Source organism: Mya arenaria, chromosome 17 (genome assembly GCF_026914265.1).
Source record: "Mya arenaria isolate MELC-2E11 chromosome 17, ASM2691426v1".
NCBI classification, from domain to species: domain Eukaryota; kingdom Metazoa; phylum Mollusca; class Bivalvia; order Myida; family Myidae; genus Mya; species Mya arenaria.
In genome coordinates this window covers 34,950,056-34,967,420 of record NC_069138.1, presented here as the reverse complement: position 1 = coordinate 34,967,420, position 17,365 = coordinate 34,950,056, and the positions used below count along the sequence as shown (strand labels likewise).

The 17,365-nt window shown below is 36.0% G+C and overlaps 1 protein-coding gene across 1 annotated transcript in view; it reads left to right on the top strand.

Moving 5' to 3' along the window:
- Positions 1 to 17,365, top strand: part of LOC128222966 (neuronal calcium sensor 1-like) — a 46,162-nt gene that overhangs the window by 3,799 nt on the left and 24,998 nt on the right. The window contains exon 3 of the mRNA XM_052932161.1: positions 5,478 to 5,526. Coding sequence (XP_052788121.1) covers positions 5,478 to 5,526 — 49 coding nt within the window. The remainder of the gene's footprint in view (positions 1 to 5,477; positions 5,527 to 17,365) is intronic.

The window sequence follows — 17,365 nt, the reverse complement described above, 5'->3', positions numbered from 1 at the left end:
GGAAACCAGTTATATAAGACTGCTGACAAAACATTAAATTGCAGATTTTTATATTCAAGTTAAAAAATTGATGTTTCATGCATTTTTCTTAAACCGTTAGTAACAGATTAAGCCATAAAACATTAATTTTTGAACATATTTCCGTTCAAATATTGGCTTGCAGATATTTACACAAAAATTTGCTCTTTCCAATACAAAAAATAAAGTTGTAAAAATGTTATATCTGTGAGAGTTCAGCTTTAAGCTTTCCAATTCCGTTCTTTTGGAACAATTTGTTTGGTTGACCTTGACTACTGTTTGCAAAATAAACTTAGCAAAACATACTTCATCAATTAGTTAAACAAAGCAAGATGACAATGCAGTTTTGCACCCTTGAGATGTCAATTTTACCATCCAACAGCGGCTTCAAAGAGTTCCAGCACTTCAAAGAGTTTTGCTTGTCATGGCGCAGTTCTCTTGAGCATTAAATCAAAGCTACAATTATTATTAGTCAATTTAAATGATACAATGTACTGTGTTGCTTTGCAGATGTATGAGTTGCCCTTCAGTAGGTAGTTCAACCTTATATTTTGAAGTGTATTCCACATTGCTGAGGGCTTTAGTTAAAAAAAAATTATGTGGAGCTATAGATCTTGTACTTGATTTAAATTCACATTATGGATAAGGTTGACTTCAAGCCACAGTCTTTCAATGCTTCAGAAACTTGAATGCTAAGTTCATTTGCAAACAGTTGTATTGTTAATGAAGTTCTTACTTCAAAGGTCAAGAACGTAAACCAAACCATTTGTCTTTCATTAATTAAAGCACAAACAAACTGTCTGTCTGATAAAAGACAAATTCTAAAGGTTCCGCAAACATTTAATTAATAGAATTCTCCCAAAAACGTTGTTTTTAGTAACATCCAATCAGTTCTGTTGCCACAACACACAGATGCTCAATTTCCATTGTTTGCATGAAGGAGGTGGACATCTTGGTTTAGGATTGTCTGTGTGTGTAGGAACAAATATCATGAAATATGTAATCTTACAGTGCATCTTAAAGGGACTCGCTCATGAGATGGCTGCAAAAATAATTTTTCCTGGTGATGCTTCTGAAAACAATTATAATATAATTATTTTACTCTTTGATACTGAAATTGCAGCAAAAATACAATTATACAGAAAAAATGGTTGTAGTGGAGAGCGAATCTATGCAAGTGCAATCAAGAAAAACACACAAAACAGACACCTTATCCACTCGCCCACACGGACTCATATTAAGCTGATGGATATCTAAACCTTTATTGAAAACATTGGTTGCATCAAATGATAATGTCAATCAAACAACAACCTTTTGTTGAATCGTGCTTGTAATACATTTCAAAATTGTGGACTTTAAAGACAATATTTGAGCAAATATCAACATTTGTTGAAGGGTTACAGCAGTCAGAATTTTAATTTTAACACTCCTAATAACTTTCCACACTTTATTTGGTAATTAAAAAATGCATTTTACAAAACATAAATGACAGAATGACTCCCTTTTAAGTCTTAAATATCCCAGAGCCGATTTTTCAGAACTTTGTTAAAGTTAACGAGGTGATAAACGACGTCATTATTAAATTTAAAATGGGGAGTTTTTGATGATGTGCTTATATGTAAATATCAACAAGAACAGCTGAAACCGTTGTTTCAAATCTTTTTATAGATACAGCAGATGGTAAGTGTATCCATTAAAAATCCATGGCAGTAACCATTTGAAAGTTAACAACAATAAATGATGTTTATAACATTGTTAACTTTAAAAAGTTCGGAACAATTGCCCATTGTTTGTTAAGATTTATACTAATTTATTGATTGTGTATTATTCGTGAATTAAAGACAGTTAAAAGTCTCTTATGTCAGAGTGTTATCTAGGCAGAAACAAGTACTGGTACTGTGTCCTTTTTGGAAAGCAAAGAAGAGTAAGTTTCTCTGGTGGGGATTTAAACTGTAACTTCTGGGATGAGAGGCAGACGCCTTACTATAAGACCACTCTCACCCCTAACAAAATATTTTATATTCTAGAGTTTCTGTGTAATTCATGCCAACCTCGTGAGTTCCTAATACTCAGTAATAACCTCTTGAACTCAATGATGACATATAAGCTGCTTACTCTGTATGTAATATATTATTATGTTTCAGAGGTTCTTCATCCAATCTTAAAATTATATATCATTGCATACTGTCTGCCTAGCATACTACCTATCCTAGCATACTACTTACACTGCATAATATCTATCCTTGCATACTTTTTATTTAAGTGTAGAATATATCCTAGCATACTATCTTTCTTAGCATACTATCTTTCTTAGCTACTATATATCCTAGCATACTATCTATCCTAGCATACTATCTATCCTAGCATACTATCTATCCATGCATACAATCTATCCAAGCATACTATCTATCCTAACATACTATCTATCCTAACATACTATCTATCCATGCATACAATCTATCCAAGCATACTATCTATCCTAGCATACTATCTATCATAACATACTATCTATCCTAACATACTATTTATCCATGCATACAATCTATCCAAGCATACTATCTATCCTAACATACTATCTATCCTAACATACTATCTATCCATGCATACAATCTATCCAAGCATACTATCTATCCTAGCATACTATCTATCATAACATACTATCTATCCTAACATACTATCTATCCATGCATACTATCTATCCAAGCATACTATCTATCCTAACATACTATCTATCCTAACATACTATCTATCCATGCATACAATCTATCCAAGCATACTATCTATCCTAGCATACTATCTATCATAACATACTATCTATCCAAGCATACTATCTATCCATGCATACTATCTATCCAAGCATACTATCTATCCAAGCATACTATCTATCCATGCATACAATCTATCCAAGCATACTATCTATCATAACATACTATCTATCCAAGCATACTATCTATCCATGCATACAATCTATCCAAGCATACTATCTATCCATGCATACTATCTATCCAAGCATACTATCTATCCAAGCATACTATCTATCCATGCATACTATCTATCCAAGCATACTATCTATCCTAACATACTATCTATCCATGCATACTATCTATCCTAACATACTATCTATCCTAACATACTATCTATCCTAACATACTATCTATCCATGCATACAATCTATCCAAGCATACTATCTATCCTAGCATACTATCTATCCTAGCATACTATCTATCATAACATACTATTTATCCATGCATACAATATATCCACGCATACTATCTATCCTAACATACTATCTATCCTTACATACTATCTATCCATGCATACAATCTATCCAAGCATACTATCTATCCTAGCATACTATCTATCATAACATACTATCTATCCAAGCATACTATCTATCCATGCATACTATCTATCCAAGCATACTATCTATCCAAGCATACTATCTATCCATGCATACTATCTATCCAAGCATACTATCTATCATAACATACTATCTATCCAAGCATACTATCTATCCATGCATACTATCTATCCAAGCATACTATCTATCCATGCATACAATCTATCCAAGCATACTATCTATCCTAGCATACTATCTTTCTTAGCATACTATCTATCCATGCATACAATCTATCCAAGCATACTATCTATCCTAGCATACTATCTATCCTAGCATACTATCTATCCAAGCATACTATCTACCCTTGCATACTATCTATCCTAGCATACTATCTATCCTAGCATACTATCTATCTTGGCATATTATCTATCCTTGCATACAATCTGTCTGAGCTTATTATCTATCTTAGGGTAATATCTAGCCTATCCTACTATATATCTTAGCATACTATCTATCCAAGCTTACTATATATCCTAGCATACAATCTATCCAAGCATACTATCTATCCTAGCATACTATCTATCCTAGCATACTATCTATCCAAGCTTACTATATATCCTAGCATACTATCTATCCTAGCAAACATCTATCCTAGCATACTATCTATCCTAGCATACTATCTATCCTAGCAAACATCTATCCTAGCATGCTATCTGTCCTAGCAAACATCTATCCAAGCTTACTATATATCCTAGCATATTGTCTATCATAGCAAACATCTATCCTAGCATACTATCTATCCTAGCATACTATCTATCCAAGCTTACTATATATCCTAGCATATTGTCTATCATAGCAAACATCTATCCTAGCATACTATCTATCCTAGCATACTATCTATCCAAGCTTACTATATATCCTAGCATATTGTCTATCATAGCAAACATCTATCCTAGCATACTATCTATCCTAGCATACTATCTATCCTAGCAAACATCTATCCTAGCATGCTATCAGTCCTAGCAAACATCTATCCTAGCATACTATCTATCCTAGCAAACATCTATCCTAGCATACTATCTGTCCTAGCAAACATCTATCCCAGCATACTATCTATCCTAGCAAACATCTATCCTAGCATACTATCTATCCTAGCAAACATCTATCCTAGCATACTATCTATCCTAGCATACTATCTATCCAAGCTTACTATATATCCTAGCATATTGTCTATCATAGCAAACATCTATCCTAGCATACTATCTATCCTAGCATACTATCTATCCTAGCAAACATCTATCCTAGCATGCTATCAGTCCTAGCAAACATCTATCCTAGCATACTATCTATCCTAGCAAACATCTATCCTAGCATACTATCTGTCCTAGCAAACATCTATCCCAGCATACTATCTATCCTAGCAAACATCTATCCTAGCATACTATCTATCCTAGCAAACATCTATCCTAGCATACTATCTATCTTAGCAAACATCTGTCCTAGCATACTATCTATCCTTGTATACATCTATCCTAGCATACTATCTATCCTTGTATACATCTATCCTAGCTTACTATCTATCCTAGCATACATATATCCTAGCTTACTATCTATCCTAGCATACATCTATCCTAGCTTACTATCTATCCTAGTATACATCTATCCTAGCATACTGTCTATCCTTGTATACATCTATCCTAGCTTACTATCTATCCTTGTATACATCTATCCTAGCTTACTATCTATCCTAGCATACATCTATCCTAGCTTACTATCTATCCTAGTATACATCTATCCTAGCTTACTATCTATCCTAGCATACATCTATCCTAGCATACTGTCTATCCTTGTTTACATCTATCCTAGCTTACTATCTATCCTTGTATACATCTGTCCTAGCATACTATCTATCCTTGTATACATCTATCCTAGCTTACTATCTATCCTTGTATACATCTATCCTAGCTTACTATCTATCTTGGCATATTATCTATCCTTGCATACTATCTGTCTGAGCTTATTATCTATCTTAGGGTAATACCTAGCCTAGCCTACTATATATCCTGGCACATTATCTACTGTAGTATTTGGTAATGACAAGGCTGTTTTACTTTTCAAGGTACAAGGATTTTCTACGAGAATGTCCAAACGGAGCCCTGAAACAAGAGGTTAGTGTTGCTGTGTAAGTCTAACATGTTCAAAAACAAGTAAGAGTTGTCCCCCTTTTATCTTTGTTTTTTAAAAACAATTATAAAAAAGTGTCCCCCCTTCAAAGAGTTTTAAAATGCATATTTGTTAACAGTAAGGATGTGTTATATTGGCAAAAACAAATACATGGAAATTAACATAGTTTTCATGTTCACATAATAACTATAATGCATGGAAATTAATAAAGCTTTCATGTTTAGATCATTACTATGATACATGATAAAATACATAGCTTTATGTCCGATCATCACTATTATGCATGGAAATTGACTTAGTTTTCATGTAAAGATAATAACTATATAATGCATGGGCTTATCATAGTTTTCACAATTAGATTATTGCTATTTCTCCCTCTTTTTGGATAATCTGTGATAAAGAAGTAATGCATTTATGTTTTACACACCTCTTGTCAAGTTGCAGGTTTAGCTACAAGACAGATTTAATGATGACTATAATTCATGGATTTTTTCTGTAATTGTTCAGTGTATACAAAACAAATAGCTGTTAGGAATGATTACAAAAAAATCAACACAGGCAACACATGTCACATAATATTCACATGATTTATCCTACATTCAATACATATCCCTTTTGATATGTATCTCGAATTAATAGTTTATAGATAATGTCGTATATACCTAGTTTTATGTAGAATATTAAATCTACATCCCCCTGGCCATTTAGAATTTACAGAAAGTGTTTGACAGAAAAAAATGCAATATGATAGTTTAATTGTATGAAAGATTCTTGAATAAGCACTGACCATAGTTTGATAAAAAAATATTTAGACACAAAAGAGTGCGTTGCCAGTCTTGGGGTCTTCAGATCAAACCTAAGGCTGTTTCTTGCCAGTCTTGGGATTGACCTTAGGCTCTGCTTGCCAGTCTGGAGATCCTTCTTTCCAGTATGGAGATCGAACCTAAGGTCCCTGCTTGCCAGTCTGGAGATGGAACTTAAGGTCCCTTCTTGCCAGTCTGGAGATCAAACTTAAGGTCCCTGCTTGCCAGTCTGGAGATCGAACCTAAGGCTTAATGGCCCCTGCTAGTCTGGAGATGGAACCTAAGGTCCCTGCTTGCCAGTCTGGGAATTGACATGAGACCCCTACTTGCCAGTCTGGAGATCGAACCTAAGGCCCTGCTTGCCAGTCTGCAGATTGAACTTAAGGCCCCTGCTTGCCATTCTGGAGAGTAAACTTAAGGCCCCTGCTTGCCACTCTGGAGATTGGACCCAAGGCCCTTACTTGCCAGTCTTGGGATCAAACCAAAGGCCCATGCTTGCCAGACTTGGAAGTGACTTGAATGCCCCTGCTTGCCAGTCTGGGGATAGAATGGTAAGCCCCTGCTTGCCAGTCTGGAGATTAAAGCGTAGGCCGCTGCTTGCCAGTTTCGGGATCAAAAATCATAAAGTACTAATTTAACTACTGCCTGTGCATACATGTCAGGTGCTCTACAAACTGAGCTAAATTGTCCAGATATCTCACATAATTTCTGAATAGTGCAAGTCACTGCTGTGTCATAAGTAAGGATAAGTGACTTTTGATCTTGATTTTAACAGACTTCTTTTTACAGCTTAGTGCTCTTGACCAGATGTAATCCGCTAATGGTTTAATGTGCTATTGTCTTGAAGTAAACAAGTGTTTAATTGGTCACCTAGAATAATCAAAGCAAACTTGTTGTATGTTGGTCTCTTGCCACCATACTAGTACAACAGTTTTGCATTGCCTGTAGACTTATTAATCTTACACACAAAAGTTGTTTAAATATTGAACTATTTTAACATTTCTGTCTCAAGTGACCTTAGATCACTATGCCTTAATATCATCTAAAGCTTCTTGTTTATAAAAATAAACTGTAAATTATGACAACTAGCTAGGGAAAAAAGTTTATTTTAATCTCCCTTGTAATCATCATTAGACCACCAAAATCCACCGCTGGAATACCACTGCAGTACCGTTGGTACCAGCGGTAAATTTTGGTGGTATTCCATTACAAGTTTACAGCTGGTATTCCAGAGGTATCATGGTCCAATACTGCAGTAAACTTTTAGTGGAATACCACTAAAATTTACTGCTGGTATTTCAGTGGTTTTCCACTGGAATACCAGTGATAAATTTTGGTGGTATTTCACTAAAAGTTTTCTGCTGGTATTCGAGTGGAATACCACTGAAATACCAGCGATAAACTTTAAGTGGAATACCACAAAAAATTACTGCTGGTATACCACTGAATTACAGTTATTTTATTATGTTTTCCCCAATGACCAGAGCCAAAAAAAAAAAAAAAACTGAATAAATTCATTTCTTACTGTTACTCTTCTGAATAGTGCATGAAAGTGCGTTTTGACTGGTATTTTAACCAAACTAACAAACTCAAATGAAAAGTGACTTGGCATGGAGGAATTCATCAAACTTTTAACTGGTTTTCCGCTGCTATCCCTTGTGGACTCAGTTAGAGTCAAGGCTTTCAAAGCAGCACTGAAGTACATTAGGATCATGTACTAATACAGATACAACAAATGAATGACTCCCGTGAATAGGACCTAGACTTTCGCTTTTCATCGTTTGGGTTCTTTTTGGCTAAGTACACGGTATAAATTCAAAATGTGAGTAAACAATTAATCCAGTATTTCAACAACAATGTAAGAACTGTGAATAATTGTACCAGTATTTTATCGGCAATGTAAGAACTTTGAACAATGTACCAGTATTTCATCTACTATGTAAGAACTGTGAATAATTGTACCAGTATTTTATCGGCAATGTAAGAACTTTGAACAATGTACCAGTATTTCATCTACGATGTAAGAACTGTTAATAATTGTACCAGTATTTCAATGGCAATGTAAGAACTTTGAACAATGTACCAGTATTTCATCTACGATGTAAGAACTGTGAATAATTGTACCAGTATTTTATCGGCAATGTAAGAACTTTGAACAATGTACCAGTATTTCATCTACGATGTAAGAACTAAGAGTAATTGCACCAGTATTTTATCGGCAATGTAAGAACTTTGGATTATGTACCAGTATTTCACCTACGATGTAAGAACTGAGAGTAATTGCACCAGTATTTTATCGGTAATGTAAGAACTTTGAACAATGTACCAGTATTTCATCTACGATGTAAGAACTAAGAGTAATTGCACCAGTATTTTATCAGTAATGTAAGAACTTTGGATTATGTACCAGTATTTCACCTACGATGTAAGAACTGAGAGTAATTGCACCAGTATTTTATCGGTAATGTAAGAACTTTGAACAATGTACCAGTATTTCATCTACGATGTAAGAACTGAGAGTAATTGCACCAGTATTTTATCGGTAATGTAAGAACTTTGAACAATGTACCAGTATTTCACCTACGATGTAAGAACTGAGAGTAATTGCACCAGTATTTTATCGGTAATGTAAGAACTTTGGATTATGTACCAGTATTTCATCTATGATGTAAGAACTGAGAGTAATTGTACCAGTATTTTATCGGCAATGTAAGAACTTTGAACAATGTACCAGTATTTCATCTACGATGTAAGAACTGTGAATAATTGTACCAGTATTTTATCAGCAATGTAAGAACTTTGAAAATTGTACCAGTATTTCATCTACGACCTAAGAACTGAGAGTAATTGCACCAGTATTTTATCGGTAATGTAAGAATTTTGGATTATGTACCAGTATTTCATCTATGATGTAAGAACTGAGAGTAATTGTACCAGTATTTTATCGGCAATGTAAGAACTTTGAACAATGTACCAGTATTTCATCTACGATGTAAGAACTGTGAATAATTGTACCAGTATTTTATCAGCAATGTAAGAACTTTGAAAATTGTACCAGTATTTCATCTACGACCTAAGAACTGTGAATAATTGTACCAGTATTTTATCGGCAATGTAAGAACTTTGAACAATGTACCAGTATTTCATCTACGATGTAAGAATTGTGAATAATTGTACCAGTATTTCATCGGCAGTGTAAGAACTTTGAACAATGTACCAGTATTTCATCTACGATGTAAGAACTGTGAATAATTGTACCAATATTTCATCGGCAGTGTAAGAACTTTGAACAATGTACCAGTATTTCATCTACGGTGTAAGAACTGTAAATAATTGTACCAGTATTTCAATGGCAAAGTCAGAACTTTGAACAATGTACCATTCATCTACGATGTAAGAACTGTGAATAATTGTACCAGTATTTTATCGGCAATATAAGAACTTTGAACATTTGTACCAGTTTTTCATCCACAATTGTAGTCCAAATAATTGTACGTTGACAGATTTTTTTACTATTTTTTATACAGAAGAATCCGGTATAACACGTCTATTATTTATGACTTAAATCCACAATGTACTGTATGTCAAATAAAGAATCAAGAACTTGACTGTGCATGAAGTCTGATGGCTGATCATTTTTATTGCAGTTTTAACAATTGAAAGATTTTCTGCAAATACATTTATTCCTAGCAGCTAGCACACATCATAAGCATCACGCGTGTAATGAAGTATTAATATCAAATCAATTATCAAGAATAGACATTCAAATTTTGCATTTCTCAGACTTAAAATTGTCAGAATCTTCGTGTGTAGAGATGATACAGAAAAGATTGCATAATTACTTTAGCATCCAGCAGGCTTAATGTTGCTCCCAAACTGCAACTTCAGGCTTTGGGCTTTTTTCTGCTGATGGCATTATCTGTCATTTTCTCAGCAACACAAAATGCATCTCATTCTATCAGCGATATTAAGATCCCATTGGGGCAAATATTGTCGGAAAATTAATATTTCTAGATAAAATATTCCCTCTAGGGACGCGTATTACGTGTGTTATACGGCAATGTACTTTATTGCTATGTGGAAAAGGTTGTCTGTTGTTAATGGGGAGTTAAGTTGCATTACTGAAAAAGGAGGGAAAGAATGATAGCATTTTTATATCAGGGCAAAGATTGTACAGTCTTCAGGGAGGAATAGCTATGTGACAATATCTCTTCAATCAGAAGTTTCAAAACATCACAATTAAAAACAGAATTCTTTGAAATTATAAATCAAGATCAAACATTTATATCACACATGTGAACTCTACTGGATGTATGTAAAATCTACTGCTTTTGAGACCCTCCTACCGCTCTACCACTCTCGTGCTCCTCCGATGAAATCTACCGCTCTAAAAATAGATAAATAATACATTGGTTATACAATCATGCCAACTATATTTTTCCTTACATGCCCACATAATCTAAAAGATGTGCATGGATTGAGGGGGAGGGGGTCCTATTTTGAGTACTACGTTATTCAGTCTGATTCTGAGCCAATAAATGCAACAACACGTGTATGTGAACGCCATTTTGTTTCCGGTGCACCTGTTGACATTCTTTATATAACCCTTGTAATAGTTTTGGGCTCATATACATGCAAACTTTTGGCTAAACCTTTACATGCACATTGTGTATGTAATATTGTGTTTTTTTAGTTACATACTACAAACTTGTATTATTGAAAAAGAACAACATAGAAAGGAATTTCTAGTGCTTCGTGCAAAACTTTTGTAACGTCTTTTATGTCTATACCGAGTTTTTAACGGTCTTGCACTTTCAGTCAGTGATTTGTCCTGAAATTTGAAACATGTCTTGTACGGTAGACACTTTTATTTGATTTATATGTAATCCTATGAGTTTCTGCAAGCTCAAGTTTGTTTAACAAGGTTTTCTAAGAGATAAATATTGATGCTTATATTGCTATTAGTTGGTCCCAAATATCTATCTTGAGTTTGATTTTCAGATACAGACGTTGTAAATCATGTCATTAAGTTAAATTATTTCCTTGTAGGGGAGTGTTCTTAAACTTCAATAAATGAAAAAAAGTAATACTTTATTTTGAGTATTTTTCTTGATTTACAACGTTAAATTACAAAAAGACATTATTTATTAACAACTCTTGTTTAAACAAAGCCAGGAACGTTGAGTGTAAGTACTTGATTTTTGTCCTTAATCAATTTTTAGTCGACTGATTTTAAAAAGGTTTTATTTAACATGCTGTTTGGTGATATGCAGTCTTTTATTGGCTCAGGGTTGCAACCATCTAGGAAATAGGCTTGGCTGATTTTTTTTCAAAGAAAGCCAGGAACAAAATTGCCCAAACCCAGGGGATTTTGACAAATGTCCTTACCCAAGGGTAGGGATTTAGATAATAAGATTTGTACTTTGTCTGAACCCTGAACATTGATAGATGCATTATTTCAGTACCAAATAAGTTCAAAAGTTGTATAATGAGATATTGCTGGTACATACATGTACCAGTAATCAACTGGCATCAAATATATTCATGGTGGCAAGACACAAACATTCTTGGAAGAATAAGTCCCTCAGATTTGAAGGTTTTTTTCTTGCATGGAAACTGGTAATTTGCCTGGAATGGAAAATGTGTCATTGTCACCCTGACATGTTTTTGACAGCAGTTGGAACATTCTCCGCTATGGCTTCCAGCTATACAATTTTATTCAGAGTGTTATAATCTGTATGAAGCAAGCTTTTCCCAGAATAATATCCAATTTTCCGATTTTCCGTATTAATCGTCTTTAAGCAAGGTTGTTCAAGAACTGCATTACATTAGCACATCATTTAGCTGGTTAATTCCTGGCTTTCAGACAATCAATATGTGTAACAGAGCTATAACCACGGTCTAAGTAGTCAGAAAAAAATCTGGTGTCTGCATCCCTATGTCATTAAATGCTGTTTTCACCAGCATCTAAGCAGTTCAGCGGACAGCTCCATGTATGGAGGTCAAAATGTGAGATATTCCAGGTTGTTACCAGACAGATAGCATGAGAGAGAGAAGTTACTGCTGTTTGATGTGTTTGTTTATTTATATTAAAGATAAAGACAGATTGGCTGAGAGAAGTTACTGCTGTTTGACATTTGTCTGTATGTAAATTTAGTCAATGTCATTGTTACTTATTCAACTAACTGAAGTATAATGAATGTATTTCCAATTTGCCCTTCTTATTTTTGGCTTACTATGAATGAACCTCTGTTTCAGCAGAAGGAAGAAGTTGTATCTTTTAACTTAGACAATTGACCGAAGTGCTTTATTTGTGCTTGCCAATTGCATAACATTCGTAGGAGATAAGTTTGTGTCAATATATATGATTTGATGGTGTTTGTCAACTATTCTTTAAGAGGTTTAATGGTCCACCGCAATATGGGGCGTACTGTGATTATTTTTGTAAGTTTGTAGTATGATGTGACATTTACGTCCAATTTGGTTTAAATTGTTTTTCATTTTGACATAACGCATAACCTTTTGTTATGCCCCCACAGAAATGGGGGAGCATAAATTTTTTCCCTTGTCTGTCTGTGCAAGAGTCCATGTATTGTGCACCTGGGCTTACCTTTCCGCCTTCACCAATAGAACCAGAGTTATGGCCCTTGAATAAGCAAAAGTTGGCATTACTGGACTTGTGTCACTCAAAACTCCAAAACTACATGTATATTACCTTGAGTCATGAAACCTAAAGGGAAAGAAAATGGGGAGATATATGTAGTTGTGCACATTGGGCTTCGTTTCCCACTGCACTTAGTAAAACCAGAGTTATGGCCCTTAAATTTGCCAAAAAAGTGCACCTGGTGTGTTGTTTCCAGCTGCATCTAGTGGTGAAACCACAGTTATGGCCCTTTAATTAGCAATAATTGGCATTTCTGGACTTGTGTCAAACAAAATATATTACCTAGAGTCATGAAACTTGGGGGAAGGTTTTGTTTTGTTTGCCACTGCACATAGTTCATCTAGAGTTTTGGCCCTTGAATAAGCAAAAATTGGCCTTTTTGAACATGCGTCGCTTATAACTTAATTATTAGTCAAACACTCATGAGTCTCGGGAAGGTATTTTATTAAGTTGTGAAACTCATAATTATGATGCACATTTATCAAGAATAGACAAAATGATGGCCCTTGCTTTTGTGACAAAGGTGGCACATGGAGGCATCCATGACCTATAGACACATTTTTAGTTACCTAAATTCTGATAAGCTCTGTGTTGACTTTCAACCAATGAAACGCATCGTAATAGCATGACTTTGGTAGTGTTGTCGAAATGGCTGAACTACAGTACTATGATGCGATCAAGTTGAAAACACTCTCAGAAAGTATATGTTAGGAATATCCTAGTGAGCGTGTATTTTCCACTACTGGTGCTGTTGTCATTGTGCCAAGAGCTTCTTTCAACAATGACAAATGTTGATATGCTAGTGTTTCCTAAAAGAACATAAAATACAGTGATTCGGCCTTAGAAATTATTTAGTTTGTTGAATACCATTGTTGACTTCAGCTTCAGCCATTGTACAGTGTAAGTTACACGATTTGGTCACGTGCATCCAACATTCTACAGTGTCAAGGTCAATATTTTGATTAAGTGCTTCAACCATTTAACACTGCAAATATTGATGATTTGATGACATGGTTTAACCATTTTACACTGCAAACATCGATGATTTGATGAAGTGCTTCAACCATTCCACAGTGTAAAGGTCAGTGATTTGATGACGTGCTTCAACCATTCCACAGTGTAAAGGTCAATGATTTGATGACGTGCTTCAACCATTCCACAGTGTGAAGGTCAATGATTTGATGACGTGCTTCAACCATTCCACAGTGTAAAGGTCAGTGATTTGATGACGTGCTTCAACCATTCCACAGTGTTGAAGGTCAATGATTTGATGACGTGCTTCAACCATTCCACAGTGTAAAGGTCAATGATTTGATGACGTGCTTCAACCATTCCACAGTGTGAAGGTCAATGATTTGATGACGTGCTTCAACCATTCCACAGTGTAAAGGTCAGTGATTTGATGACGTGCTTCAACCATTCCACAGTGTAAAGGTCAATGATTTGATGACATGCTTCAACCATTCCACAGTGTAAAGGTCAATGATTTGATGACGTGCTTCAACCATTCCATAGTGTAAAGGTCAGTGATTTGATGAAATGCTTCAACCATGCCACAGTGTAAAGGTCAGTGATTTGTTGACGTGCTTCAACCATGCCACAGTGTAAAGGTCAGTGATTTGTTGATGTGCTTCAACCATGCCACAGTGTAAAGGTCAGTGATTTGATGATGTGCTTCAACCTTTCCACAGTGTAAAGGTCAGTGATTTGATGACGTGCTTCAACCATTCCACAGTGTAAAGGTCAGTGATTTGATGACGTGCTTCAACCATTCCACAGTGTAAAGGTCAGTGATTTGCAACCATTCCACAGTGTAAAGGTCAATGATTTGATGACGTGCTTCAACCATTCCACAGTGTAAAGGTCAGTGATTTGATGAAATGCTTCAACCATGCCACAGTGTAAAGGTCAGTGATTTGTTGACGTGCTTCAACCATGCCACAGTGTAAAGGTCAGTGATTTGTTGACGTGCTTCAACCATGCCACAGTGTAAAGGTCAGTGATTTGATGATGTGCTTCAACCTTTCCACAGTGTAAAGGTCAGTGATTTGATGACGTGCTTCAACCATTCCACAGTGTAAAGGTCAGTGATTTGATGACGTGCTTCAACCATTCCACAGTGTAAAGGTCAGTGATTTGTTGACGTGCTTCAACCATGCCACAGTGTAAAGGTCAGTGATTTGATGATGTGCTTCAACCTTTCCACAGTGTAAAGGTCAGTGATTTGATGACGTGCTTCAACCATTCCACAGTGTAAAGGTCAGTGATTTGATGACGTGCTTCAACCATTCCACAGTGTAAAGGTCAGTGATTTGATGACGTGCTTCAACCATTCCACAGTGAAAAGGTCAGTGAGTTGATGACGAGCTTCAACCATTCCACAGTGTAAAGGTCAGTGATTTGATGACGTGCTTCAACCATTCCACAGTGTAAAGGTCAGTGATTTGATGACGTGCTTCAACCATTCCACAGTGTAAAGGTCAGTGATTTGATGACGTGCTTCAACCATTCCACAGTGTAGAAGTCAGTGAGTTGATGACGAGCTTCAACCATTCCACAGTGTAAAGGTCAGTGAGTTGATGACGAGCTTCAACCATTCCACAGTGTAAAGGTCAGTGATTTGATGACGTGCTTCAACCATTCCACAGTGTAAAGGTCAGTGAGTTGATGACGAGCTTCAACCATTCCACAGTGTAAAGGTCAGTGAGTTGATGACGAGCTTCAACCATTCCACAGTGTAAAGGTCAGTGATTTGATGACGTGCTTCAACCATTCCACAGTGTAAAGGTCAGTGAGTTGATGACGTGCTTCAACCATTCCACAGTGTAAAGGTCAGTGATTTGATGACGTGCTTCAACCATTCCACAGTGTAAAGGTCAGTGATTTGATGACGTGCTTCAACCATTCCACAGTGTAAAGGTCAGTGATTTGATGACGTGCTTCAACCATTCCACAGTGTAAAGGTCAGTGATTTGATGACGTGCTTCAACCATTCCACAGTGTAAAGGTCAGTGATTTGATGACGTGCTTCAACCATTCCACAGTGTAAAGGTCAGTGAGTTGATGACGAGCTTCAACCATTCCACAGTGTAAAGGTCAGTGATTTGATGACGAGCTTCAACCATTCCACAGTGTAAAGGTCAGTGATTTGATGACGTGCTTCAACCATTCCACAGTGTAAAGGTCAGTGATTTGATGACGTGCTACAACCATTCCACAGTGTAAAGGTCAGTGATTTGATGACGTGCTTCAACCATTCCACAGTGTAAAGGTCAGTGATTTGATGACGTGCTTCAACCATTCCACAGTGTAAAGGTCAGTGAGTTGATGACGAGCTTCAACCATTCCACAGTGTAAAGGTCAGTGAGTTGATGACGAGCTTCAACCATTCCACAGTGTAAAGGTCAGTGAGTTGATGACGTGCTTCAACCATTCCACAGTGTAAAGGTCAGTGATTTGATGACGTGCTTCAACCATTCCACAGTGTAAAGGTCAGTGAGTTGATGACGAGCTTCAACCATTCCACAGTGTAAAGGTCAGTGAGTTGATGACGAGCTTCAACCATTCCACAGTGTGAAGGTCAGTGAGTTGATGACGTGCTTCAACCATTCCACAGTGTGAAGGTCAGTGATTTGATGACGTGCTTCAACCATTCCACAGTGTGAAGGTCAGTGATTTGATGACGTGCTTCAACCATTCCACAGTGTGAAGGTCAGTGAGTTGATGACGTGCTTCAACCATTCCACAGTGTGAAGGTCAGTGAGTTGATGACGTGCTTCAACCATTCCACAGTGTGAAGGTCAGTGAGTTGATGACGTGCTTCAACCATTCCACAGTGTGAAGGTCAGTGAGTTGATGACGAGCTTCAACCATTCCACAGTGTAAAGGTCAATGAGTTGATGACGTGCTTCAACCATTCCACAGTGTGAAGGTCAATCATTTGGTGATGTGCTTCAACCATTCCACAGTGTAAAGGTCAATGATTTGGTGATGTTCTTTAACCATTAATTAGTATAAAAGTCAAGTTTATTTCCAACAAGTCTGTGATTTGCAGACATTTATAGGAGTCTTATGCCATTTTATTTTTCCTGTCGTGTTTCATTCACCACATGCCAAGTTAAGTAGAGAAAATAGATATTGAACTACAATGTTTTCAACTCATCTACACTTTCTATTATTGAGTGCTAAATATCAATAGTTAGCTGGCTTATTCGTGTGTCAAAGACAAAAGTCGAGGTAATGTTTTAGTGTTGTCACTGCTTTATTTAATACTGTCGCTATTTAAGGCATTGTACAAAAACTGAAATGTCATTAATTTTGTTAAAGATATCTACATGAAACTTGGTCCAAGTGTTT